Source organism: Ambystoma mexicanum, chromosome 10 (assembly GCF_040938575.1).
Source record: "Ambystoma mexicanum isolate Mex_15411 chromosome 10, UKY_AmexF1_1, whole genome shotgun sequence".
Lineage (NCBI taxonomy): Eukaryota > Metazoa > Chordata > Amphibia > Caudata > Ambystomatidae > Ambystoma > Ambystoma mexicanum.
The window spans coordinates 1155864886-1155890475 of record NC_090932.1 but is presented as its reverse complement, the minus strand read 5'-3'; the positions used below and the strand labels follow the sequence as shown (position 1 = coordinate 1155890475).

The window sequence follows — 25590 nt, the reverse complement described above, 5'->3', positions numbered from 1 at the left end:
AGGTGACTGTGCAAAATGTGGTGAAGATTGGCAAAACGGTGGGGAATCGTATAGGGAACATACGCAAAGCCACAAACCCACACCAACATTTTCTCTTCTGCTGAAATCCTGGGAAGGTGTTGGGGTGTCCAGATGTCATGTAGCCAGCAATGTCCGAAGGGTCCTAACAGGAGACTGTGCAAAATTTGGTGCAGATTGGTGAAGCAGTGTGGAATTGTATAGGGAACATACGTGAAGCCACAAACCCACAAACAAATGTTCCCTTATATATATATATATATATATATATATATATAAGATGAAATTAGAAAAGCAGCAAGATCTAGAGATACACGGAAAACTAGTTATTGTGGATGTGATGTGTTTTATTACTTGTCCCTAATAGTGATGTGATGGCAGAAGTGATCAACTATAAGCAACAGATATTCAAAGGGTTTTCATACATTTTTGCTTTCATTATCAAGCTTGGATTTAATTTTGATCAACAATACTTCTAAAAATAATTGCCATGGGTGCAACATGTTGCGCTGTCTATGCCAACCTATTCAAGACACTAAAACTAGAGAATTGTAGCAAACTGAGGTAGTGCAATGACATCATTGGTACACAAAGCACTAGAAATTAACGAACGATTTTACAGGTGCTGGTATATTGCCAAGATCAGGTTTATTAAAAGATATTCTGATTGCTAAAGCAACAGAATCGTCAGTTGTATATTATATAACATGTGATCATTTTGAAATATTGCCCAATTCTAGAAAGTTGTAAACTGCATGCAGTACTATGAACACAACAGTTGTTATTACATCAATGGAAAGGAAATGTGAAAGAGATGTTAGTGAAGGCAGATTTGATACATTCAAAAGAGACACACAATGATGCATGTGGGTTGAAACGTAATAGAGCAATTAAGGAATATATAATTGTGAGCATTAAGGACAAATAACTGCTCAATTGAGATTACAAGTATTAGAAGTCCTAGCAAACCCCCCAGAAGGTGGTGTTACAGTGAACAAATTAAAGTACAAGAGAAGTGTTTGACAGCAATAAACCCACACAGGGTGATTAAATAGCTGGACTATTTGTTTCTCCTATGAAACATTGTTGATTCACACAGTGTGTTTGACCATTTAGAAAGAATTGGAAAAACAAATAAATTAAAGAATTCCTTTAAAATAGTTTTGCTATATAGTCTGTCTTCATTTGAGTTACCTACAATAGAAAAACTGCTTCCATCAGTACCGAGTGGACCATCAGAAAAATGATGCTGAGAGTAGAAAATCAGACACATGGTGGGTTATTTGGATGCTTTAAAAGGTGTGACAAAGCCAAGTCCTTGACCTTGTTTGAAGGGGTTAAGAACCCCTCTCCACAGTTTGTAGTAGGTGCAAGGAGAAATACAGAGCCAAACCTAATCTAGAGGCCAAACTGAGCGAAGAGGAGCCCACATTCCTGCCCCTCTCCCCTAGTGCCAGCATGTGTGTTTGCAGACCCTTCTCTACAGCCTTGCCCCTTCCTCCAGATGCTGGTCATTGTTTGTCTTTAATTTAGAAAGTACCAGTGTAACACAAAAAGACAACCAAGAAGACCAAGTGAGAGAAGCAGCACGAGCAGCCCATGCTACGAACTCGAATTAAGAGCTGAAAAGAACCACAGCCCCGTAGCACCCTGATCACAGCAGAACACCTATAAGAGAGACACAGCCACTGCAGCCACACATCCATACAGTATGGAGACCCGCATCATGGCACGGCAGAGTCCGCCAGCAAGCTTGCATTGTCAACACAAGGTCCTCCTTGTCAGATACACTCCCCTGAAATTATCAAGTTGGCCCACAGGAACGGAGCCCAAATCATGAAGTCGGACATTAAACTTACTACGCGGCCATGTTCATGGAGCAGCAAGCCCACATGGAGTAAGCCACCTTTCCCCAGCACATACATGTCCTGGGAGAGAACAAAAGGCCAGATTGATTATGGAAAAGTGGCCAATCCTCACAGGGGGAGGAATACAGGGGACACGAAGTGTGGATTTTTTGTGTGTTGTGTGTGGTCAGAGGAGGAGGATGGCCAAGAGGCCAGTGGGAGGAATGAGGGAGCGGCAGCTTGTGGCGAAGATATAGGTATTGGCTTAGGAGTGACAGTGGGTTTGCCGTGTGAGTGCGCGCGTGTTTGAGTGACGAGCCGGTAAATACAATATTGTAGAAAGTGATTGTGAAAGTGAATAGTATAGGGTTAAAGAAGGGTGGTTGGGTAGTAGTGGAGGAAGGCGAGAGTTGGAGAAGGAGACTAGTGGAGGCAGGAGAGTAGTAGTGGGTGGAGCAGAGTAGCAGTGGAGGGAGGTGAGTAGTAGTGGGGGGAGGAGAGTTGTGGGCAGTGGAGAGTTGTAGTGGGCAGAGGAGAGTAGTAGTGGGAGCAGAAGAGTAGTAGAGGGAGAGTAGTAGAGTGGACGAGGGTAGTAGTGGAAGATGAGAAGTGACATCAAAGGGTGTATGTGATGGCTAGGCAGAAAGAAAGATCAGAGGGACAAAAGGGATAGGAGAAGTATGAAGGACAGGAACAGTATTAAACGTACAAGGGAAGAGGCGAGTGTGGGCGTGAGTGAACTAGCCTGAAACTAACAGAGTGAGTTCAAGGCACTATCCAAACCCCCATTGGAACACAACCCTTTGGTAAGAGTAGGTAGAGTTACAAAGTCACCAAGGGAGTTTAGATAGCTGCATTTAGGGAACCACCATTAGAAGAAGACAGAACTAAGACAGTGTGGCGCAGAGGGTCAACATTCATTAGAATTAACATAGGGATTACGGACATCTTGGTGTGTGGAGCAGGATCATTTGCCTAATTTTTCTTCTTTTACTCTTTATTTGATGTTTTTCAACTTGCCTGTGTCTTTTAGATGTTGTGCTCAGTATCTGGGCTATGTAGCAATGTTGATTGGTTGTCGGCGCCCTTAAGCCTCAGGGTCAGTGGTGCGCGGTACACATAAAATAAAATAAAATCAAAATAAAATCAAAATCATGTAGCCAGTAATGTCCAGAGGGTCCTAACCGGTGACTGTGCAAAATTCGGTAAAGATTGGCGAACCGGTGTGGAATTGTACAGGGAACATACGCGAAGCCACAAACCCACACCAACATTTTCTCTTTTGCATTAATCCGGGGAAAGGGGTGGGGTGTCCAGAGGTCAAGTAGCCAATAATGTCTGGAGGGTCCTTACAGGTGACTGTGCAAAACTTGGTGCAGATTGGTGAAACAGTGTGGAATTGTATAGGGAACATATGCGGCCCAGGCATTGTTCGAAAAGTCCAGGTCACAGTATATTGGCTAGTAGTGAATTCCCTAAATGAATAGCCATGGGGAATGATGGACTCCTGTGTATATTTTATTCTTGGTCGCAATATAACCCCACTGTACATGCTTGCCCATCAATATAGGGACCCACTCGGTTCTGTAAGGCTTTCAAATTAAGGAATAAAGTGACAAGAGTCAACAATCCACCTGGACCAATCACTATACTCATGGAACAATCCATCAGAGGTATTCCCAGAGGGTAACCCCATAGATTGAAGTGGAATGAAGAGCTAAGTCAAATGTCATGTTGGATCAAATACATCCCAATGGATGCCATTCCTCTCTATCATTAAGGCCATTGCTATAACTCTGTAAGGTTTATAACCAGAACTGCGCATGTCTAGCCAGTATATTGCCTCTCAGATTGCTATTATTGGTTTGAATCCTATCAATGATCCACCAACTGAGGTCATCCTGGATGTGCCCCTTTGACAAAATGTGTTCAACTAGTGGAGCTGCCATGGTCTTTGTCCTGATCTTGGAATGGTGCTCAATGATCCGAGTTTTAGCTTGTCTACTAGTCTTGCCTACATACAATTTTTTACATGGGCATTGAATCACATAAATCACATATGCCTGTTACAGTTGCTGGGAATATTATGTGTACAATCTTTGCCATTCACTTCAAAAGCTGTTTCATTAGTGGTATATTTGCAGACAGAGCAACCTCCACAAGGGAAATGTCCCCCAATTTTTGATAAACCAAAATAAGATCTTAAATTGTAAATAGGTATGTTAGACTGTCTATCAGATTTGATCAAATGCTGTTCAATATTCTTCCCTCTTTTAAATGCGAAGAGGGGCATTTTGATCTCATCATTGTCCAAATGTAACATATACTAATGTTTCTTCATAGCTATCCAGCATCGCAGGGCCACCTGCAGCAAAAGCAATGGTTAAAGGGGGCTCGCTGGGATTACCCTTTGGTTCTCCAGAGTGAGGTCCGAGACAGAATGCATTTGCAAACTTGCCTGTGGCAAAGAAGCTGCTGACCCGTTGAAAGATGTGTGTCCCCTCTTAGCATTTTCAACTTCTCGGTCCTCAGAGGGGTCTCTGAATTTTCAGAGGCAAATGCAAATACTTTAACAATACAACAATGTTTACATGAGGCAACCCAAAACAAAAACGCCAAGGTGGGTCCCTGGCCAAACAATGGTCTCCAGGAACTGGCAGACTAAGAGGCGCATGAGTCGCCGGAAGTAATTGAGCTTCAAGTCACATTTTCAAAGCACATTTCTAAAAGCAAAGGCCAAGCATTTTCTATCACAACCGCCGAGCCCCCTTCTACATTTGTTCCTTTTGGTCCTTAAAAATGTTCTAGACTTTGAGCACTGAATCTAAAAGCCACCAATGATGCCTACATTTACATCAGAACATCTTTCCTGCATTTATTCGATGTATACTAATTGACCTTTTCAAAAGTGATCGTGGGAGAATTGACCTTCTGCACAATTGATTGTGAAATGAAGGTTAATTAGGACATATATGCGGGGGGGGAAACCCCCCACAACTCCTCACTGAATCCAAAACCCCCAGCAACCCCCTATCCAATCTCATTATATTATGTATTACCCCAAACCCACCCCATACATATATATAAAAAGTAAAATAAAGGTAAAGGTCAATTGTGCAGAAGGTCAATTAGGACCACTATTATTAGGTCAATTAGGACAAAAGGTCAATTGTAAAAGGTCAGTTTGGGTAATGCACATTTATTTCATTCTTTAAACCACACATATATATTTCCTCTCGGAGGACTGTATGGCATACAAGTGGGGGAGCACAGAATGTCTCTTTCACATGTAACGCACCACCTTCACCCCCAACCAGGACCACTGACCAACCAGTGGATTGACGGGTACCATTGAGGAATTGAACCCTCCCAGCAGTTCAGGGTTTAGGAAAGGATGCCTTCCCTAACCCTGGGCACCCTTTGGCTTTTATTTCTACATACCTCAAATTCCATTGGGACCTCGCTTGTGTAAGCGCACAATATTTTACTGAAGGCATATATTACAATGAAAAGGTGCGTAAATCCTAGAACAGATCTGAGATTATAGCATAGGAGACGTTTTCAGAGATGAACACAAATAGTCAGCCAATGAGTTTCCTGGTGACCCTTTTAGCCATGGATGGATGCCAAAACTCTTAATCTCACCATGGAATTGGTTAGTTCATTTCTTTGATTGATAGTTTGTTATAAAGCTCTGCAGGCTGAGTGTTGCTGCCCAGATCTGTGTACTCTTACCTGTAGTCAAAGATTTCAATCCAGGGTCGATTCATGCCTGAATCTTTTTAGGGTCAGTAAACCGAGTCGCCTTGTGTTGCGCAATAATACCAGTTATTACAGCTCTTGTTGTACCTCCCTTGACGCTTCTTCGGTTCTCTCTCTCGCAGGAGTGCAAGGGCCTCACTGTGCCATCACCCTCCACCCATTAACCCTCCAATGCAGGCTGTGCTCAGAGTCGGCACTGACTGCGTTACCCATGACAGCCAATATGGTTCTCCTAGCACCCTTAAAAGGCCAACGGTGGGAGCACCTCAAGTGAAATCTGTGGCATAGTGCTTAACCTTTAGAGTGAACCTCAACCCTGATAGCACCCGTGCTTAGCCACATGCACATGTACACAGGAGATGGGACACCTGCAATACCTGTATTTGGATCACATTGCTGGTGGAGCCCTGCCCCATCTTTCCTGCACTGCGCAGGGATCAGCAACTTGGATTCCAGCCTCTGGTGCAAGGCATTCACCCCATGTTTTAAGTTTCACTGCAGGAAGACATGGAAAATCCCGGATACAAGCTAGACTTGGCTCACACATTAATTAAATGCTACAAAGAATTAAGTTTAAACTCAGTGGTGGGTTGGAACCCATAACTTTATTTACTTGCTTCCTCTCTTTCTAAGTCTGGTGGGAGCGCAACACTCTCCCTGGGTCCCTGTTTCATACCAGCCTTGGGTGTTAGGGTCCTCTGTCTGTTCTCCAGCTCCCTCTGCTCTGCTGGGTTGGCCAGATGAGTACTGCCACCTGACAGCACAGCACCACGTCTTATGTCCCTCTTTGGCCTTCTGATGGACAGATGTCTCTAAGTCAACAAACAACACATCCTGCACACCTCACGTTTTTAATGGGGAGTAAACAATATGTATCCACCATAATTGTCTGATGCCAGTTTCCTAATAATTCCAGAAAGACATATGAAGGTTATATAATCCAGTAGAATTATCCATCCCTGGTCCTAGCCGTGCAATTGCTTCATTTTCATGTCTATGGTGCCAGGCGCCTCTAGGCAAAGATTAAATAATCATTGCTTCCCCTTGATAATCGAATTGTCTATTCACAATGCCTGCAATCGGTGTTCCTGGCACGTCCCCGTCACGGCAATGGCGAGAAGGGACTACATGTAGGTGGGCATCTTGGCTCGTAGTTTTCAAGGTGTGAAACAGCAAAGACGCTGTTTCTCAATTTCGGAGAAAAAAAAACGCTTAGCATCCCAGAAAAAAGCATTCTGGAATGCTAATGGCAATACACCCCTCCGGATGGGGGCTTTACCGTGCCTGGTAATGCCCCGGGGCTAACGTTAAGGTCCAAGTGAAACTCGGCCTGGGGGCATAACCTGACCTGGTAACTCCCCTGCCCGCTGGGGTTTATTGCTTAAAAATAATATCCTGTATTCATTAAAATGAACCAGGACTGGTTGCTGGTCAGGAATACATACCCTGCAAACTATGAATACAGAACCAGAACAGATATATGTAACATGGGTGAAATCGGTGGAAATTGCCACAAATGAAATTCACACTGAAAAAGGTTGGAACGGTGTGAAATCCTACCATTGTGTTTTCCAAAATGGGACAATATGATTCACAAGTCAAACCAAATAAACAGTCTCCCAGGCTAATGTTTAATGGTAAAAACAAATGAAAAGAAAAGGTTCAGAATGGGAGCAGCTGAGAAAACGGCAGGCAGTCACACATGCCATGCTGGTCAATTTCTGCAAAGTGGGAGGTGGGTGGAACGGTTGGCACATTTCTGGAAATTGGTTTGGACTTTGGCCCTAAATCCCTGTATGTTCCAGTCAACGTCTTTCAAGCAGGAGATGACTGGAGACCTGTGCAGTGAAGTCTACATCTTTTCACGTTGAAACCATACATCAGCGCCGCCAATCTCTGGTGTGCTAAAAAAATATATATTAGTAGAGAATGCCAAACCATGTAGTGCTCTAAAATTTCAAAGACAGCACTAAACTGCCATTCTGCTGGCATGGGACGCTGACTTTAGACAACCCTGGTAGGAAATAGCTGCTTCAGCTCCCAGGTAGAACCTGCACAGCACACCATAGAGGTCTACCAGCTTCTACCAGTGTCTGAAACCCAGACAACAACCCAAACATGTAGACCAGAAGAATTTCCTCTCCAGTGGATTTAGAGGAGGAGCAGGTTTTGGACTTAAAGCTAGCAATATCATTTGACTATTTTGCGAGGGGCAGGGATGAGAAACCATCAGGGAATACACCACCCCCTTTTGTAAGGCTAGCAGACTTCTCTGGCTGGAGATGGACTCTCTTGTGGGCATACCTAGAACCTTGTATAGCTTTTTGGAGGCAGGGTGTGCTACAAGCAACTGTATCCGGGTGCTTAAATTTGACCGTGTCAAGTTCATTAAGTGATTGGTGGATTTTCAAGGCACCCTTGGCATCCAATGGGAAAACCATAAATTCAAGAAATAGCAACTATTCCCACTTTTCATATCCTAACTTATCACCATTGCTACAATGGCGTACTCTCACTTACCTGCCTGAGGCAGGAATTTATAAGAGAAGACACACAACTGGATAGCTGAGGCACAGGGCTCGGCTCCCAAATTTGGAGGCATTCCTCTCCGGACACGTTATGCCAGGTGTTTGGAATGTTATTAACATGGATGGGACATTGCAGGTGTGGAGAAAAAGGATGGGACTCCAGTGGGAAGACGTGTCTCCTCCTCCAGGGGGTTGTCCGAGAAACATGAACTTTGGCTTTTTAGCATTTCAATGATGACTTTGGTTGGCTGTGCCACTCTGAACCGGAATAGTTAGGGACAATGTTTAGGTATTCAAGGGTATGTTTATTTTAACAATATCCGTTATGCCCTATTTCTATCTCTAGAGCACGTCCGGACCCCAACCACCATGCAGGAAGCTGCATTTAGTTCCATTCGGCCCCTTGTGGTTTAGTGGGAGAAGGCCACTGGTTCTTCCTACCAGTATCCAGTCTTTATAGCGAAATTTGTATGTAGACATGCACATATACCGAAAGGTTTACAATGACAAACCGTAACGAAAATGTATCTGGGGGTGGGGTAAAGGGTTAAATATTGCGCCGAAACGGTTGGGGTTGGATTTTCAGTGGTGGGAAATGGCGTATTGGGCTCCCCTCAAAAAAACATTGTTGTTTGTCGTTGCAAAATTTTCGGTATATGTACATTCGTTATAAAATATGTCGTTATAAAGATATGTAACCCTTCCTACGACAACTTGTATCCCGACTCAGTTTAAAAACCAAGATGGGAGATGCCATCACTAGCATAACAGACGGATGCTCCCTCTCTAAACCCCTCTTTACACCTCAGGCCTCCTCTAACTCAAGTGCCAGAAAATTGACAACTGATTTCGAGGTGATAAAACTGATAGCAATGCTACTGATAACCATGACAGGCCTAAGCTCCTTAGGGGTTATGATCAGCCAACTATGCACATGCAACTTGATGTGGGGATTACCTGAAGTCTTTCGTTGGCACTCAACAGCAGCTGGATATTGTGGATGTTTTCAGACGTAAGCAGTCTTCAATGTGTTTGCCATGAACGATGATCTGGTTTGTCACAGCTCCTGAGCAGTACCTAAAACATTCCCTCACACAGAATGTAAGGGACCAGTCCCGGCAGGCCTGTGTGTTCATAACATAAAGATCCTTTTGGGTAGGGTAACTGGAGTGATGTGGGAATATCTGATGATTAATGAAACAGGTTGCGAGTGAGCAGCTCATCAATTCTCGTCACGTTGACCTCCAGCAGAACATGATCCATTCCAAGGCGACTAATCCCAAAGAACTGGCTATAATGCCTCACTTTTATGTGCATCTACAGATCATGAGAAGGCAGCCTCAATGTGGCTAATCTAAGTAATTTCGGTGTGGAGAGCATAGTAGGGGTCTACAAGTCTCTGCGTGTCCAGTCCAAGCCGCACAGAAGGAACAACAGTCCCTATGCAGGAAGGGGAGTTGCGTTCTAAGAACACTTCCACCAGAACACTCTTAGCCACTCCTTCAAATCTGCACTAAAACTTTACCTCCTTAACCAAAGAAGACCATCTTCCACCTACTCACACATTGATGCTCTCCCCGACTCCCCTACAACTAACTCCACTGCACATAGCCCCACAATATATATGCAGTCCTTTTGGACTAATGTAATATGTCTGTCCTGTCCCTGGTTTTCTGTTTCATTTCTTCCCCACCATGTACCCGTCAGTTGATCATTACCTCTCCCACTTATGTGCGGCACCGGCCTCAGGATTGGACGGTTTCCTTTTTGTAAGTGTTTCAGATTAAAACACCCTGTACCTTCAATAAATACAGTACTAGGTCCTGAGGCCCAGAACTGTCAGTACCTCCTCTATCCCCTGATTGTACAGGTGGCGTCAGCAAAAAAGCAGTTTTTTCAGCAGAACTAACATTAGCCTTAGGGAAACAAGGTGTTGGCACCACTTGACATGTCTCGTCTTTGTCGCCCCACAGGTCACTGGACGACGTCTTTGGAAAAACGTCTATGATGAGTTGGGAGGCAGCCCAGGCAGCACCAGTGCCGCAACCTGCACCCGCCGCCACTACGAGAGGTACATCCCCATCATGTGTACAATGAGAAGTACTGCCCTCTTTGCAGTTTGGACCAAACTGATGATGCCCAGTGAGGGTGAAACAAATGTGGTTGTCTGAAAAGCTGTCTGTCATTCGTTGAGAAAGCTATGTATAAAATAGTACTGCCTTTTAGGTTAGTAGAACCTGTCTCCATCACCCAAAAAGAAATAGTAATATGCAGACATTATAATCCCGGTTCAAGTTTAATCAGCTGAGAATGGCGCACCTACCCGACATACTTTCTTAGCGCTAACCCAATGCAGTATGGTGAACCAGAACAGAAAGGTCTTCAACCTTATTCTAAATGTCTGTAATTTCTCGCAAGTCTCGAGGAAGGTTGCTCCGAAGCTTGCAAAGGATTACTGTGCAGTATCTACTGAAGGTTTGAGATCTGCTAAATCTGGGGACTGATAAAGACCAGCGCTATGACGATCTCAGGAGTCGGGTAGAGCATTGCCAGTACTGGCAGGCAGTTCGAGCACAAAGTCTGATGTAAGGCTTGATCAAAACGAGCTGAAAGAGTTCCCATGAGGAGTAGTTTTTGGCGGGGAGGGACAAGAACTCGGTGGGAATGGCCATAGGGATTAGCTTGGCCATGGGCAGTCAGTTGGTGGGCAAATAACCAAACAACACCTTCACGCTTTGTGTCCCTCCTCATTTGCCATTTCTCCCTAACTTTACTCTAATGTAGTCGTTTAGGCGTAAACACCTAATAGTCCAAACTAACAAGAAAAACACAGACTCCTGTATGTTGGAGCAGTGCCATGAAAGGTCTTGTGGATCACTGTCAAGAGTTTGAATTCTACTGAGGCCTGTACAGGAAGCCAGTGGAGCCTCTTCGGAATCAGAGTTATGTGGTCTCATTTGCTGCTGTTTATCACAATACAGGCTGCTGCATTCTGAAGGACCAGTAGATGCTGGATATGATTGGGTGAACCAGCATATAGGCAATTGCAGTAGTCCAGTTTGTAACACATGATTTCCCTACCTACTGTGCCACATTTAACAACAGTATAGGTTTTTAAGACCATAAGATAGAAATGTGAGGAACTAACAAGGCTACTAAAGTTTAATCAAACTTGATAAAATAAAAATGGCAATGCCAATTTTCTGGAGCAAAAGGTGTGCTTTTGAGCCAATTACTTTGCATTCAGATGCTTCTAGTCCCGTATTTATGAACTCTACAGGAATGCAAAATGAAGTGCTAACAATACCAGGACTACCAGAATATGATTCAAGAATTGTGCTTCAGCTTATTTTCATGAAAAACAACTGTTCATAAAGCAAGCAGGCAGGGGAGCAATCACGGTTGAAATGTTGGCGGCGACCAATATTGCAAGATGTACATTTAGGATTGCAGTGTTGACTGGTTCAGCCGCCCTACTTTGCAAAATGAATGACTTTGTAGTAACATTTGTCAGTTACATTAATTGTGCATAGTGATAACATGGTTGCAGCCTGCATTTGATTAGTTCTAGGGAGTAGGCCCAGGATAATTAGATAGTTATGTGTGAGAGGCATGTTTTTTAGGGATTAATCAGAGGCGGAGAAATTGGTCACCTACAAGACCAATGGCTTTTGGGGAGTTAGGTAATGTGAGAACCTGTGAGGAACAACCTGGGAGAGTAGCTGTAAGCTTAGTGACTCAGGCTGAGCTCCCAGAACACCTGACTCAACCAAACGTAGCCAAAGACAGGCAAAATGCAGCTGCTAAGTACATCTGGGTAGCATGGACCCAGCTCAAAACCTCTGACAGATGTGCCAGTGAATCAGTGACTCACAATGGAATTAAGACATAGATACAAAAAATAATAGATTAATACAGGGAATACATTCTTTCACCTGTAGGCAGGATGGATTATGGGATCCACGCATCCAGGGATATAACACATCACTCAAAGGAACAACCTGTGCTGTGTCTTTAACCAAGAACAGACAATATGCCACATGTATTAAGGACAGGTTCTGGGGAGTCTCCAAAGGATATAAAACAGGTAGACTGTAGCAAAGGTGATATGATATTTTATTTGTACCACGCTCAAACACAAGTGTTTCAGAGCGTGGGTTCTATAAGCTCACATGGCTGGGGATACTGTTGATCCTAGAAAGGGTGGGATCATTCAGGGAAAGAGGAAATAATGGCTCTCTGCATTCTCTCCAGAGACTGGGAACTTTGCCTGTAGGAAGGATGAGCATCCGAGGATTCACCCAGGGGAGAAAGAACACGTCACATTCAGAAAGGATGGTTTCTGGCTGTTAAGCCTATAAAATGGCTTGACAAGCTATGCGCTTACCTCAAACCTTTGTGCTTAGTCTAGACAACACGGATTCAAAGCCTGGCAAGTTCAACTCAGCCCTTCGCTAGTTTGAGGTCAATACTTTGACTGCCATTGCAAATGTTAATAACAACACCTACTATCAGAGGACATAGAGGCAGGAGGAAACTGGAAGGATGTGCTACACAAAATAGTGTTTTTCAATCTAGTAGCAGAGAACCTCGAAAAATATTATCGTCCTCCGGAATTAGGCATAAGCCTCCCATCTCTCACGCTGGCAAGCCCAGAGTACTGTCACGGGGATACAAATGCTCTCCTGCGAAGACAGGACGGGCTGAGGTGGTTAGCCAGAGAGTGCAGAGTCTTTTACCTTCAGTGCAGGATGGGGACAGTCGATCAGTGCATGTATATAACATTGTTTACCTCAAACAGCAAATAGGTCCAATAAGACTGTACAGAGACAAAGGATTTAATGAAGAAACAGAAGTTCCTCTCTCTAAGCGTTGATCGATTCAGAGGTGTGTCCAAGAACATGGGGTCTGTCAATATAATCTCTATGACCAAATGGGTGTAGGAAATTGGCAGAGGGTTTGAGATCTGTATCACCACCACCCTTAATTAAGAATGGACACATTTATAGGAATTGCACAGGCATGTCCAATTCAACACACCACCATTTGAAAGGCTCAGCATAGGAAATGACCAGTCAATTGCTTCTCAGTCTCTTTTTGGATGCCTTGCATTGAGGGTGTTCAGATTACCTGATCATCCATTATTTGGCCTGTCTCTAAAAGTGTGCATTTTAATTGATTATGGATGCGAGGCCAGTGTGCTGCCTGGCCTAACACTCCTCTAGAGAGGAGATGTTCTGTATTCATGCACTTGAAGTCTTTGTCCCGTCTCTGGAGAGACGTAATCCAAAGGCTAGGTGCACACTCTATTTCCACATACATCCCCTTGTATCAATCCATGCCCCATCAGTATGACACCTACTTCACCTTCTCCGACATTTGCCCTTCTCTGCTCTATGCCCACATCTTCCCATGACCCCATGCTGTTATCCATCAGTATCACTCTCCATGCACTACCACAGTCCAATCTAGTTGAGCAATTAGGGTTTAAATACAACAGCACTTTATTATCCTATTATTTGTGCTTCATTAACGACCCCTCATTGGTGTTGTGAGCATTTTGTGGGATGTGGTTGTATAGAGACCATGGGAGAAATGTGTGAAATGAAAATAAATAAAGAAAACCATACTGGGGAGAAGAACATAATCTTGTGAGAAGCCCCAAAGGATTTATTTTAGCCTCATTCTTTCTCTAAACAACTTTGGAGTGGGAGAGCGGCTAGTGCTATTTAGGGTTCAGAATTTTGGGAGATGTTCTTTCCATTTGAGGATGAATTGATGTTGGGTGGGCAGTGGCTGCCTTAATTCTCTTCTGCCTCAATCTTGTGTCTGACTAACAATGGCTCTCTCTCTGGCTTAGTGGCTGGGCACTGTAATAGGCCAGAATCTTGTGCCTGCATGCAAGCAAACAGTGCTGGATGAGACAGCCCAGCTCTGCATGCAGTGATAAAATTGCAGCAAAAATGTCACCTATACAAAAAATCGCGGCAAAAATGCTGTGGTTTGACCCAGTAAAGGTGTACCCCATTATACCATTTAATGGGAGCGGGGTTTGCAGAGGTGTCCCCCACTTCCCATAAATGGTATAATGGGTCCGGGAGTTGCGGGGGTATCCCCTGCATCCTTTACATGGATTCCAGCAGAAAAACCACAGCATTTTTGCTGCGATATTTTGTAACCACAGCAATTTTTGCTGCGATTTTAACACATGGAACCCCCAGCTCACAAAAATGTATAGCAACTTTAACAAGAGTGTGGGAGCCACTCTACGAAGAATGACCATGGTTCAAATAACCTGTTCTATGGAATTTCTTCCACTCGGGAGGGTTTACAGTTACGTTTTTGCTCAGTGCACCCTTCACAGAGGGGAAATAGTAATTTGCATGTCAGTCTGGTCCAAGCCACAAAGGCTCTCCAGTACCGAAATGCTAGGCAATTCTCATCTGAACAAGAGTACCATCGGCCACCTCAAACACGTGCATCAGCCTTGTTTGTAGTCATTTTACTTGGGGGCAGGCTGGCACAATGGCAGGCCCCTACGCTGCATGCTGTGTGTTCAGTTTGTAATGTAACAGTCAGCTGCAGAATTCAAGGCCTAAGTCAGATATAACCAGAAGCATGCTGAAAGGAAGATGCGTGGATCTGGGCGTTTTAACACCATGACGCTGTCAGCACAGGACTCCAATTAGATTATGTGTCAGTGGCATAACAGAAAATGAGGGGTGGGGGGGCTGTAAACCCTGCTGAGGCGTCCAGCCAAGCTCCTTGAAGAAGCACTGTGGCACCCCATGCTCCAAAGCTGGCCTGAGCCATTATGCATGCACAATAGGAATGAGATGATCATGCCACAGTGCTGCAATAGGTGAAATATGAACGCTTGTTTTTTAATCCAAAATTACATCTTTCACCTAGTGCAGAAACAAGGGTGAAGGTCAGTGACGGGCAAGAGAACATTTTTACCACAGGGGCTAACATCTTCCACAAATTAGCACAAGTGACCATACATGGTGAGGGAACCCTAAGTCATGTAGGGAGATTACCATCCCACAGAACATTTTTAAAATAATGTGTTGAATTTTTGAGAAAGCACATACAATGTATAATTGGTTCTTAATGGTAGCACATGAGAAAATGCAGTAGACGAAGTTGAGGGGGTGGGGCTCCAACAAGGGGTGTGCCTAAAGAGTGATTGGTGTTTTTCTAAAAGGGCCCGAACCAATAAATCTTTAGGCCCGGTTACTCAGCATGGTCACCTTAGGGCTAGTTTGCATCCAGTCTGCATATTGCAAATACATCTCTCTGGCCCAGTTTGTAAATAAATCGCTGTCTGTGAATAAAACACTGTCACACTCAGTATAGAAACAATTTAATCAATCAGGCTAGTTTTGCTAAAAGCGGTAACTGCATGCAGGACACAACCAATATGCGCACTTATGTGCTGTTTGGTCCCCTGCACTTTTCCATTTTTACAAAAGAGTGCAAAAAAGAAAGAGTAAATACAGGCAAAAGCACTTTTACTCTTTTATTTTACTCTCAAATTTGTAAAAAGAAAATGCAAAAGCTGCCAGCAAATTACCCTTTGTAGATTACATTTACAATGAATTTCCATGGGATCCATCTTAAGCATAGGCAGAAACCAATGGAATCATTTAGGTTAAGGCAGCATGAACATGGAATAAACATGGCATAAAACTAGGTAGTTTTGCAGGCAGGGGGTATATAAATAAAAAACAGCTCTGTTTTGTAGTCTATCCCTGTCCTTTTGGGTCTAGTCAACCCCAGCCACTGAGATGTCGAGTATATAGACCCACCCTGAGAGTCATCTTCAGATTCTAAGCCCAGAGTAACTACTACTGAAGCCTTTCACCCCGGGGTGGATGGAGGGTGCATGTGAATCCATGAACCATACCAATGCTGGAGAACAGGAGTTACAGGTAAGCAACTTACTCCTTCTTCATCATTGGATCTTTCATGGATTCAGATGCCTTGAATAGAATATACAGCAGCTACATGCAGAAATGGTGGTGTACAGGGAGAAAGGCCTACTTTATTGGAATAGCTGCTGCAACACGGCTCACCCAACTCTGACTTCTGCTTCATTCTGCCATTCTAGACAATAGTGCCTTTCAAACTTGTGTGTGGCACTGCGCAGGTAGCCACTTTGCAAATGTCGGCCAGCGTGATCCCCGATCACATTGCCGCCGATGCTCCCACTGCTCTGGTGGAATGGACGCAAAGCAGAACTTGAAGGTGTTGCTTTCCTTCTGCGTGACACCTGAAAATTGATGACGTGACCCATCAGGCTAATCCTTGTTTGGAGATGCCATTGCCTTTGTTTGGAGGCCCGAACACCACAAACAGTTGTGATGTGAGCCTAAATGAGTTTGGCCTGTCTATATAAAACGTTATGGCTCTACGAAGGTCTAAGGAATGTAGAGCGGTCTCCGCAGCGGTTGACAGAGTTGAGAAGAAAGCTGGCAGGACTATTGCAGACTGTAAATGAAAATCTGTAAGTACTTTTAGGACGAAACGTGGATTAGTCCTTAAAATCACGTTGTCCCTTGTAAAACATAAGTATGGCCATTTCATAGACAGCGCTTGTATTTCAGATGTTCTTCTGAATGAGGTGACTACGAGGAATGTCACCTTCCAAAAGACTTATCTAATGTGCGTTGTCGGCATGGGTTTGAAAGGCGACTTCATGAATGCAAAAAAACATCAAAAAATAGTCCATAGGCGCCCCTCTGCGACTATATTTAAGCTCCATTGGGGTGTCAGTTTCTTGCTTGGTGGGTATGTGCGAAACAACCCCCTCATGAAATGCTTTCTGATCTGTTGATTATAGAGTGGGGAGAACCCATCCAGTCTATTATACATTGAAATTGCTGACAAATGCACCTTTACAGAAGAAGGGGATAAACCATCCTCTGCTAATTTTAGTAGATATGGTAACATGCATTGTAGTGTGATGTTGAAAAGGGATACCTGTTCCTGTTTATACCATTTACAGAAACAAGTCCATTTTTATCTGTAGGGCTTGTTAGAGAATTTCACTCTGGCCGCCTTTAGGATTTCGTTACAGTCCTGAGATATTGGTATGTGGCCAAACTCTATGAAATCAGGAGCCATGAATTGAGGTTCAGGGACCCCAGATCGTGGTGGAGGATCGTTGTTCTGAAAGTACCAGTCTAGGGTTTGTCCCAATCGAATGGGGCATTCCTGCGTTTGGTGAAGAAGATCTGAATACCATGTTTGCCTTGGCCATGCCGGGGCTATTAGAATGATTTCACACCAGTACATTGATATCATATAGATAACTCTGCGTATAGCTGGAAAGGGAGGGAACGCATATGCAAACATCCCCTCCCAGGACTGTGTGAAGGTGTCTCCCAGAGAGTCCTTTTGTGGCTTGCGAAGCTGAGGCACTTCTTGTTTTCTAGAATTGCAAAGAGGTCCATTGTGGGAGTGCCCCATTGTTTTAACACCTTTTTCAGCAGGGTGTCTGATAGTTGCCATTCGTGGCATTGGTTCGCCACCCTGCTGGGCCGATCTGCGAGTTTGTTCTGCTTGCCTGGCAGATGAAATGCTTGTAGTGTTATGCGGTTGTGGTTTGCCCAATGCCACAATGCTTGTGCTTCTATTGATAATGTCCTTGACCGGGTACCACCTTGCTTCCTCATATAGTACACGGTGGTGGTATTGTCTGTTAATACCCTTACCACCGTTCCCTTGAGCACTGGCTGGAATGAGCAGACTGCTTGAAATACAGCTTTTTGCTCCAGGATATTTATGTGCAGCTTCGTTTCCTCTGATTTCCACTGTCCCTTGATGCACAGGGCGCCCGCATGAGTGCCTCATCCTGTTAAGGACGTGTCAGTTACTATTATATGCTGAAAAGGGGTTTCTTGCAGAGGGCATCCCTTTCGTTATATGGTGGTGGTTGGCCCACCACTGAAGTTGGTGAGCAATGCGGCCCGTGATCTGCAATTTGTTGTTCTATGTTCCATGTATTTGGGACCAACGGTCTGACAGGAACTCTTGTAATGGTCTTATGCAATGAGGAATTCGTGGAATGCACAATGCCATGGTGACTAGTAGCTGCATGCACTTCCTCACTGTCAGGAATTCTCCTGGCTGGAATGCAGTTAGGAGTCAAGGAATAGACTCTGCTCTTTCTTGTTAGGGTCAGACCCTGCCTTTGCTGGTAGCAAACTGTGCTCCCAAGAATACCAAATTGTTGGTTGGCACTATGCATGATTTGTAGTAGTTGATTGAAAATCCCAGTATCTTGAGCATGGTAATTGTGTGTTCTATAGCGCGCCACGTTTCCTGTTTTGTGGCTGCCCTTATTAACCAATTGTCGAGGCAGGGGTATGCATGATAACCCTGTCTCCTCAGGTCTGTTGCCACTGGAGCCAATCATTTTGTGAAAGTTCTTGGTGCTGACCAGAGGCCAAACGGTAGAAGCTTCAATTGGTAATGGTTGTTTCCTACAGTGAATCTTAGAAACCGTCTGAGGGCCTTGTGGACCTGGACATGAAAGTATTCATCCTGCAAGTCTAGAGACATGAGAAAGTCTCCCAGTTGCACTGTCTTGATGAAATCTGTTTTCTGATGAACCAGGGTGCTGCAAAAGTGTCAAAGCAGGAGTCTGACAATGAGGTGCCAGGACTAGGTTGTAAGCTTATTTTGAAGCTACAAAACCCTATCTCTATGAGGGGTTTCCCTGACTCAACCTAGGAAAATAAGGAAATGTCAGACTGTCTGTCAAATGATAATCCATCCTTGTCCAAAACTGTGCTTCTATGCCTTACACTAAAACCAAAGAAGTTCAAAAAAACAAAGTTCTTCCATTAGGAGGATGCCACCCTTCGCCTGGCAAGCTCCAAAAGTTCAAAGCAAAAGAGAAGGTCTCTCACCAGGAGAATGTCTCCCTTCTCTTAGTGTCTGGTGTCTTTAAAGTCTAGTAGAATGCCTCCCTTCTCCTGGTGTTTCTCTCTTATGAAAGAGCTGTCTTCATGGACTTCCAAGATGGCGCCGAGCGTGAGAGGACGCGCGTGAGCTCTCTCCCCGCCGGGCCAGAAGCAAATGTACACAGGCGAGTGATCCGGGATGTCGTAGACATCAATACCTGCATTCCGGTGCCCCCGGTGGAGCAAGCGATACCAGGTGGCCCCCCGCCGGCGTCCCGAGTGAGAAACTGCGGGGTGGAGGCGGGCGGCGGGCCAGACCTCTGCGGGACGAGTAGAGGTCTGGCCCGCCAGAGTAGTGCCCTGGCCCCGGGGCGGAGGCGGAGGGAGTTGGTGACGCCGCGGCCCAGGAGGCGGCTGCAAGACAGAGGGGCACTTAGCGTCTCAAAGCAGGGGGTCTGACTGGAGTTGGGGTGAGCCCCCCCCGTGACATCGCCAGGGGGGTGCTGCGGCTTCGGCGGTGGTCTGGTGCCCCTGTTGGAGCAGGCAATACCGGGCGGCCCCCCCGCTAGACCCCTGAGTGAGAAGCTGCAAGGTGGAGGCGGGTGGCGTGCCGGCCCCCGGTGGGCCAAGTAGCCGTGGACTGGCATGGCCCTGCTCCAGGGCGGAGGCGGATGGAGGCGGCAACAGCGTGGCCACGGACCAGGAGGCGGCTGCAGGACAGAGGGGCACCCAGCATTTTGAAGCAGCGGATCCGATTGGAGTCGGGCCGCATCCCTCCCCATGGCATCGGCAGCGAGGGGCTGCATCATTGGCAGTGGTCCGGGCCCTATTCGGGGCTGGAGACCGCGGAGCGGCATCCATCAGGCAAGTGCGGCCTTGCGGCGCCGGGCCGGAGGGGAGAGCGGGGCTGGCGACAGTAGCGCGGCGGAGGGTGGGCGGCTCCCCCTCCTGGCCCCTGCACTTGCAGCTTAATGCCCGGATTGGCACCGGTATATGTTTGCTGGCTGCCCCCCCACCCAAGGAGGACCGAGGATAGCACCCACACAGTGAGCCCGGGTGAAACATCGGCAGAGGCTCCGTGGAGGCCTTGGGAACCACCGAGAACGGACCCCTCGGCACCAGGAGGGCCTGGTGGAGCGGTGGCCCCAGCATCCTGCACACCAGTCTGAACCAAGCACATCTATAGGGAGGAGGCTTCCAAGCAGGACCTCCTGCAAGCTTCAGTGGTACCTGGGCATCACTGGAATTCTAGGGACTCTGCTAGGCTACCGCGGGGGTGGTACCTGGGCGTCACTGGCATTCGAGGGACTCTGCTAGGCTACCGGGGAGTGAATATCCATTGGCGCCCATTCACGCTCCTGGGTGCTGCCATAAATAAACCACGCCAGACTGGGAGGAAGATCTGAGCTGCAATGTCCAAGAGAAGAGCAAAGTCCCTGCAGCACTCACATTCCCCCCCCGCAACAGAGACAGCATAAGAGTCTGAAACAGCTTTGGAGCTCGGGGACCACAAGCCCACCAACTAGAGAATCTGAGGCCACACCTGACCGTGTAAGGCAGAAAATGGGGGACGAGGTCCTGACTAAGAAGGACATGCAATCCTGCTTCAAAGATCTGCAGGACCAATTCTTGATGTTGGTGCAGGAGCAGTTCCACACCTTGAGGGAGGATATGAGACAGTCTCTGCAGGAGGTGCGAGCATGTCTGGCCAAGGTCGAGGAGAGAACTGATGGCCTGGAAAGAACGGTCCAGCGAATGGAAGACGAAGCAAAGAAGTTGGATGAGGCCCTGGAGCAGCTGGCAAGAGAGGCACACAATCTCGAGCTCCAATGCGAAGATCTTGAGAACAGGTCTCAACGTACAAATATACAAATAATAAATCTGCCGGAGTCTGTTACAGATGGTGACCTCCGGGCAACTGTCTCCCAGCTATTTGCGGACATCCTGGGTGAAGACTCCAATCCCCAGATAGGAATGGATAGAATACACAGGGTGGGCCCAAAGCGACTGCCATAACCTGGGGCAAGACCCCGTGATGTCTTGGTTGCCATGACGAGCTTTACCCAAAAAGAACAGATAATGAGAAAAGCATGATTCTCTGCCCGAGTCACGGTCAACGGGCACGAGGTCCAACTATATCAAGATCTTGCACAGTGACTCTCCTGAAGAGAAGACAAATGGGCCCGATGGTCCAACACCTCAAGGTCTAACAAATTAATTACAAGTGAACCTTCCCATTTGGTCTGCTCTTCACGTGGGAGGGGGCACAACGAAGAATTGTGACATGTGAGGAGGGGGAGCAGCTACTGGGCATATCGCAGGAGCGAGGAGAGGACCCAAAGCGAGCAAGGGAGAACCCTGAGGGCCCTAGAAAGTTAGACGGATGGAGGACTGTTGAGAAGAAACACAGAGGAAGGAGGAGACAAGGAGCACACAGGCTGGACTCCCTCACGACTTCCTAAGCTTGTACCTCGGAATGTGCATGGGGTGAAGAAGGGAGGAAACGCAGGAACGGGGGTAAAGAGAGACTATGGAAGACAACCGGATCACGATTGCATATGCAGCCCGTACAGGGTGAAATTTGGTCCATGGAGAGGTCAGAAGCTGGGTTTAGGACCCCCCGCACAAGTTACCTGAGAAGTGATAGGGGCATGGAGCGAGGGGCAGTACGCTCTGATGCTACTAGCAACCAAGCCCCACTCAGGTGGGAAGGGTGGGAGGTGGGGTTATTAGGGGGAAGACTCTGAAGGTGGGGTATTCTTGGGGTGGCAGTTCAAGTTCTGCAGGACTACAACTAAGAGAAAGGACTACACATGGATAGAATTAAAGTAAGGGGGATCAAGATCCTTTCGCATAATGTGCGGGGTATGAACACACCGATCAAGCGGAATAAACTGGAAAGACAAGCCTGGAGAGAGGGTGCAAGGATTCTAATGTATCAAGAAACGCATGTTCGCAAAAAAGACAAAGCCAAAATTAGAATTAGAGGTGCTTTGCAAGTGTACCAGGCGAATGCGGAAGAGAAAAGAGCTGGGATTCTCATAGCCATTCAGGATGGTCTGGGGGCAAAGGTGCAGAGCTTGCTGGCGGACAAGGAGGCGAGGTTTCTTTTTCTGAATGTTGTGATCGAGGGAGTAAGCCTCACCCTAGCATCTGTTTACGCGCCAAATTCAGGGCAAGACAGCTTTATGAAACAAACCCTGGCAAAGCTGGAAAACTTTGCGACAGGGGAGATCATTTTGGGTGGAGACCTGAATTTGGCCTGGAACCCGGCGAAGGATCGGAGTTCAGGGGCGAGATTATACACACAATCCCCATCCAAAGCTCTGGAATCGATGGTGGACGCGCTGGCACTGCACAATGTCTGGTGAAGTAAGAGAGACGACGCCCAAGGATTCACTCATTATTTCCATGTCCACAATTCACAATCTAGGATTGACTATGTCTGGGTGTCCACTGGGTTGCTGGGCAAAATAGAAGACATCAATGTGGGCCCAATCACGCTATCAGACCACGCTCCACTGATAGTATCGCTGACAATTGCCAACAAAAAAGGGAAAATGTGGACATGGAGATTCCCAAGTGACATATTACAAGACCACACAGTGGTGGGAACGATCAGGGTGAAAATAGCCCTGTTCTTTATGGAGAATGACACAGGCGAGACCACTAGGGCCACAGTATGGGATGCCTTCAAAGCTGTATTAAGGGAAGAGATTTTTGCGCTGAAAGCATTTCAGGACAGGCAGCGGTTAAAATATGAAGAGGACATAGAATCGAAAATTCAAAACACTCAAAAAGAGTTGATGACCCAGCCGACAAGGAAATTAAAAACATCCCTGAAACTTCTACAAAAGTAGCATGCACTGTTACAGAACAGGAAAACTGAGCTGGCGCTTCTGAGGGCAAAACAGAGGTGCTATATTAGTGCCAATAGAGCAGACAAACTGCTATCTAGACAGCTGAAGGACAAAACACGCAGAACGGCTGTCACAATGGGCAAATGCACTCGACAGATGAGAAAATGGGAGAGATAATGGCTGGCTATAATCAAACCGTATATAAGTCAGAAGGACCTCAAAAGTCAACGCAGGAGCAGTTCCTGGATGGCGTCCCCCTTCCCTGAATCCCAGAGGTGGACAGAGACATCTTGGACAGAGAGATACAAGTGGAAGAGGTCGCGCAAGCAATAAGGAAACTGCCAAAAGGAAAGGCGCCGGGAGAGACAGGAGTTACAACCAAGTCGATGAACGATGCAACAGTAGTGGTGTTTCTAAAACCAGGAAAAGACTCTTCCAGGATCATATAGACCTGTAGCTTTGATGAACCTCGATGCAAAGCTTTACACCAAAATCCTGGCAAACAGACTAGCTGGACTCCTGCCCTCCCTGGTGGGCACGGACCAGTCTGGTTTTGTCCCAGGGAGACAAACGGGTGACAACACCCGCAGGGTGTGCCATGTCATAGAGAAGGTTGAGCACACTAAGACCCTGACGATCCTAGTCTCAATCGACGCCGAAAAGGCATTTGATAGGGTCGAGTGGTCGCAGCTCTTCTCCACAATGCAACGTATGGGATTCGGACAGCACTACATGACAATGGTGCAAGCAAACTATAAATGCCCCTCGATAATGTTGGCATTGAACGGAATACTATCATCACAGATCTCCTTATCTAGAGGGACGAAGCAGGGGTGCCCTCTTTCCCCACTCCTGTACGCCCTGTTTCTAAAACCCCTGTTGATCAAAATAAGGGAATCCCAGCAAATACGGGTAGTGATGATGGGAGGAGTGGAACATAAGGTTATGGCATTTGCTGACGATATGCTCCTGGCCCTGACAGTGCCAGGTTGTCCCTCCCAGCCCTCCTTCTATAATTGGATGAATTTGGAGCGGCCTCAGGCCTGAAGATCAACAGGAGCAAATCGGAAATACTGAACCTGACGGTGCACCCGCACATTGTGGACAATCTGGTACAAACAACCAATTTGAAGATAGCTTGCCAGACATTACCTACCTGGGGGTTAGGCTGACATCCTTGGTCAAGAAGCTATATGGGGTAAATTTCCCCCCATTATTACGCCATTTGAAGCAGGATCAGGCTAAGTGGAACCCGCTTAACATCTCCTGGTGGGGCAGGCAGGAGGTGGTGAAGGTGGCAGTCCTCCCAAAATTGTTATACTACTTCCAGCAGAGAAGACGGAGGCATAGCATTCCCGCATTTCAAAGGGTATTATGAGGCAGCGCAATTGAGGGTCATCAAGCAGTGGGTGGATCAGTCCCCACGGAACCCATGGGCATGCCAGGACATTGCAGTAGCGGGAGGTTCCATTGTCCAACTTGCTGTGGGTTCATAGGAAATATAGGCACCCAAACACGACCATCAGTGAAGTAATGGGAGCAGGCTTGGAAGCTTGGGATGGGGCATTATCAAGGGGGCTCCTAACATCAATACCGTCCCCATTCACACCACTGTTTGACTAGCCGGAGTTTCCCCCTGGAATGCTGAGGCAGACTTTCGCTAGCTGGAGGGAAGCAGGGTGTGTCATTGTCAAGGATATGTACATGGGACAAAGAGTGAGGACGTTCCAAGAATGCAGGCAGGATTTGAGCTGCCAGCCAAAGGACTATTATAAATATGCGCAGCTTCTTCATTGGCTCCAGTGCCCCGACATCAAAGATGCGGCCACCAGACAACTCAGGAGCTTTGAAAACTTTCTAACAACTGATTCAGGAACACAGAAGTTGATCACCAATCTCTATGCCCTGCTAATCTCGCAGGGGGGGAAGTAACTTGGTGCTAAATTAAGAAGTGGGAAGAGACTCTTGGGGAACCTATAACCAGGGCCCAATGGCACGACTTGTGGACGAAGCTCCCGAAACTAGCCCGATCCATTCAACTAAGGGAAATGTGGCAGAAAGTAATACTGCAATGGCACTATGTGCCAACGAAACTTCACGCTATGTGTCCCACCGCCAGCGAATTATGCTGGCGTGGAAGCTCGATGGAAGGTACTTGGCTTCATACATGGTGGAGCTGCCTGAAGATTAAACCATTTTGGCAAAACATAATAGAACAAGTCAATGCTATGGTACCGGGGGCGGATGGCCTAAAGCCAAGGACGTGGCTCCTGGGCATGTGGGACCTGAAACAAAGGGCTCATGTGAAAAACCAGCAGAGGGGAGTCATCACTCTGGTCATTGCAGCTTGGCTGACAATAGCCCAGCATTGGAAGGACCCCCAACCACCAACTGTGCATGACTGGCTGATAAAAGTATGGGGGTTTGTGGCATGGAATGGGTGACGTATAAATTGCAAGGTGGCCACGAGGCTTTCCGATCAGACTGGGGGAGTGTTCTCGCACATCTGCAGAGCGATTTTATGATTCAATGGTGTCCTCATAACATTAGGATCCTTGATATGATGTAAAAAATGGGGGAGGGATGGACCCCCATAATGTATGTAATAGGATAATAGTGAATTGTTGCATATGAACTGCCTTGAGTAAACAGAAGAGTCTTG

At 46.4% G+C, this 25590-nt stretch overlaps 1 protein-coding gene across 6 annotated transcripts in view; it reads left to right on the top strand.

The window, feature by feature from the left end:
* The window catches only part of ARID5A (AT-rich interaction domain 5A), a 214062-nt gene that overhangs the window by 168644 nt on the left and 19828 nt on the right, over positions 1-25590 (top strand). For all 6 annotated transcript variants that reach the window (XM_069619081.1, XM_069619082.1, XM_069619084.1 and 3 more), the window contains one exon: positions 10129-10226. In XM_069619081.1, the coding sequence (XP_069475182.1) occupies positions 10129-10226 (98 nt within the window). The remainder of the gene's footprint in view (positions 1-10128; positions 10227-25590) is intronic.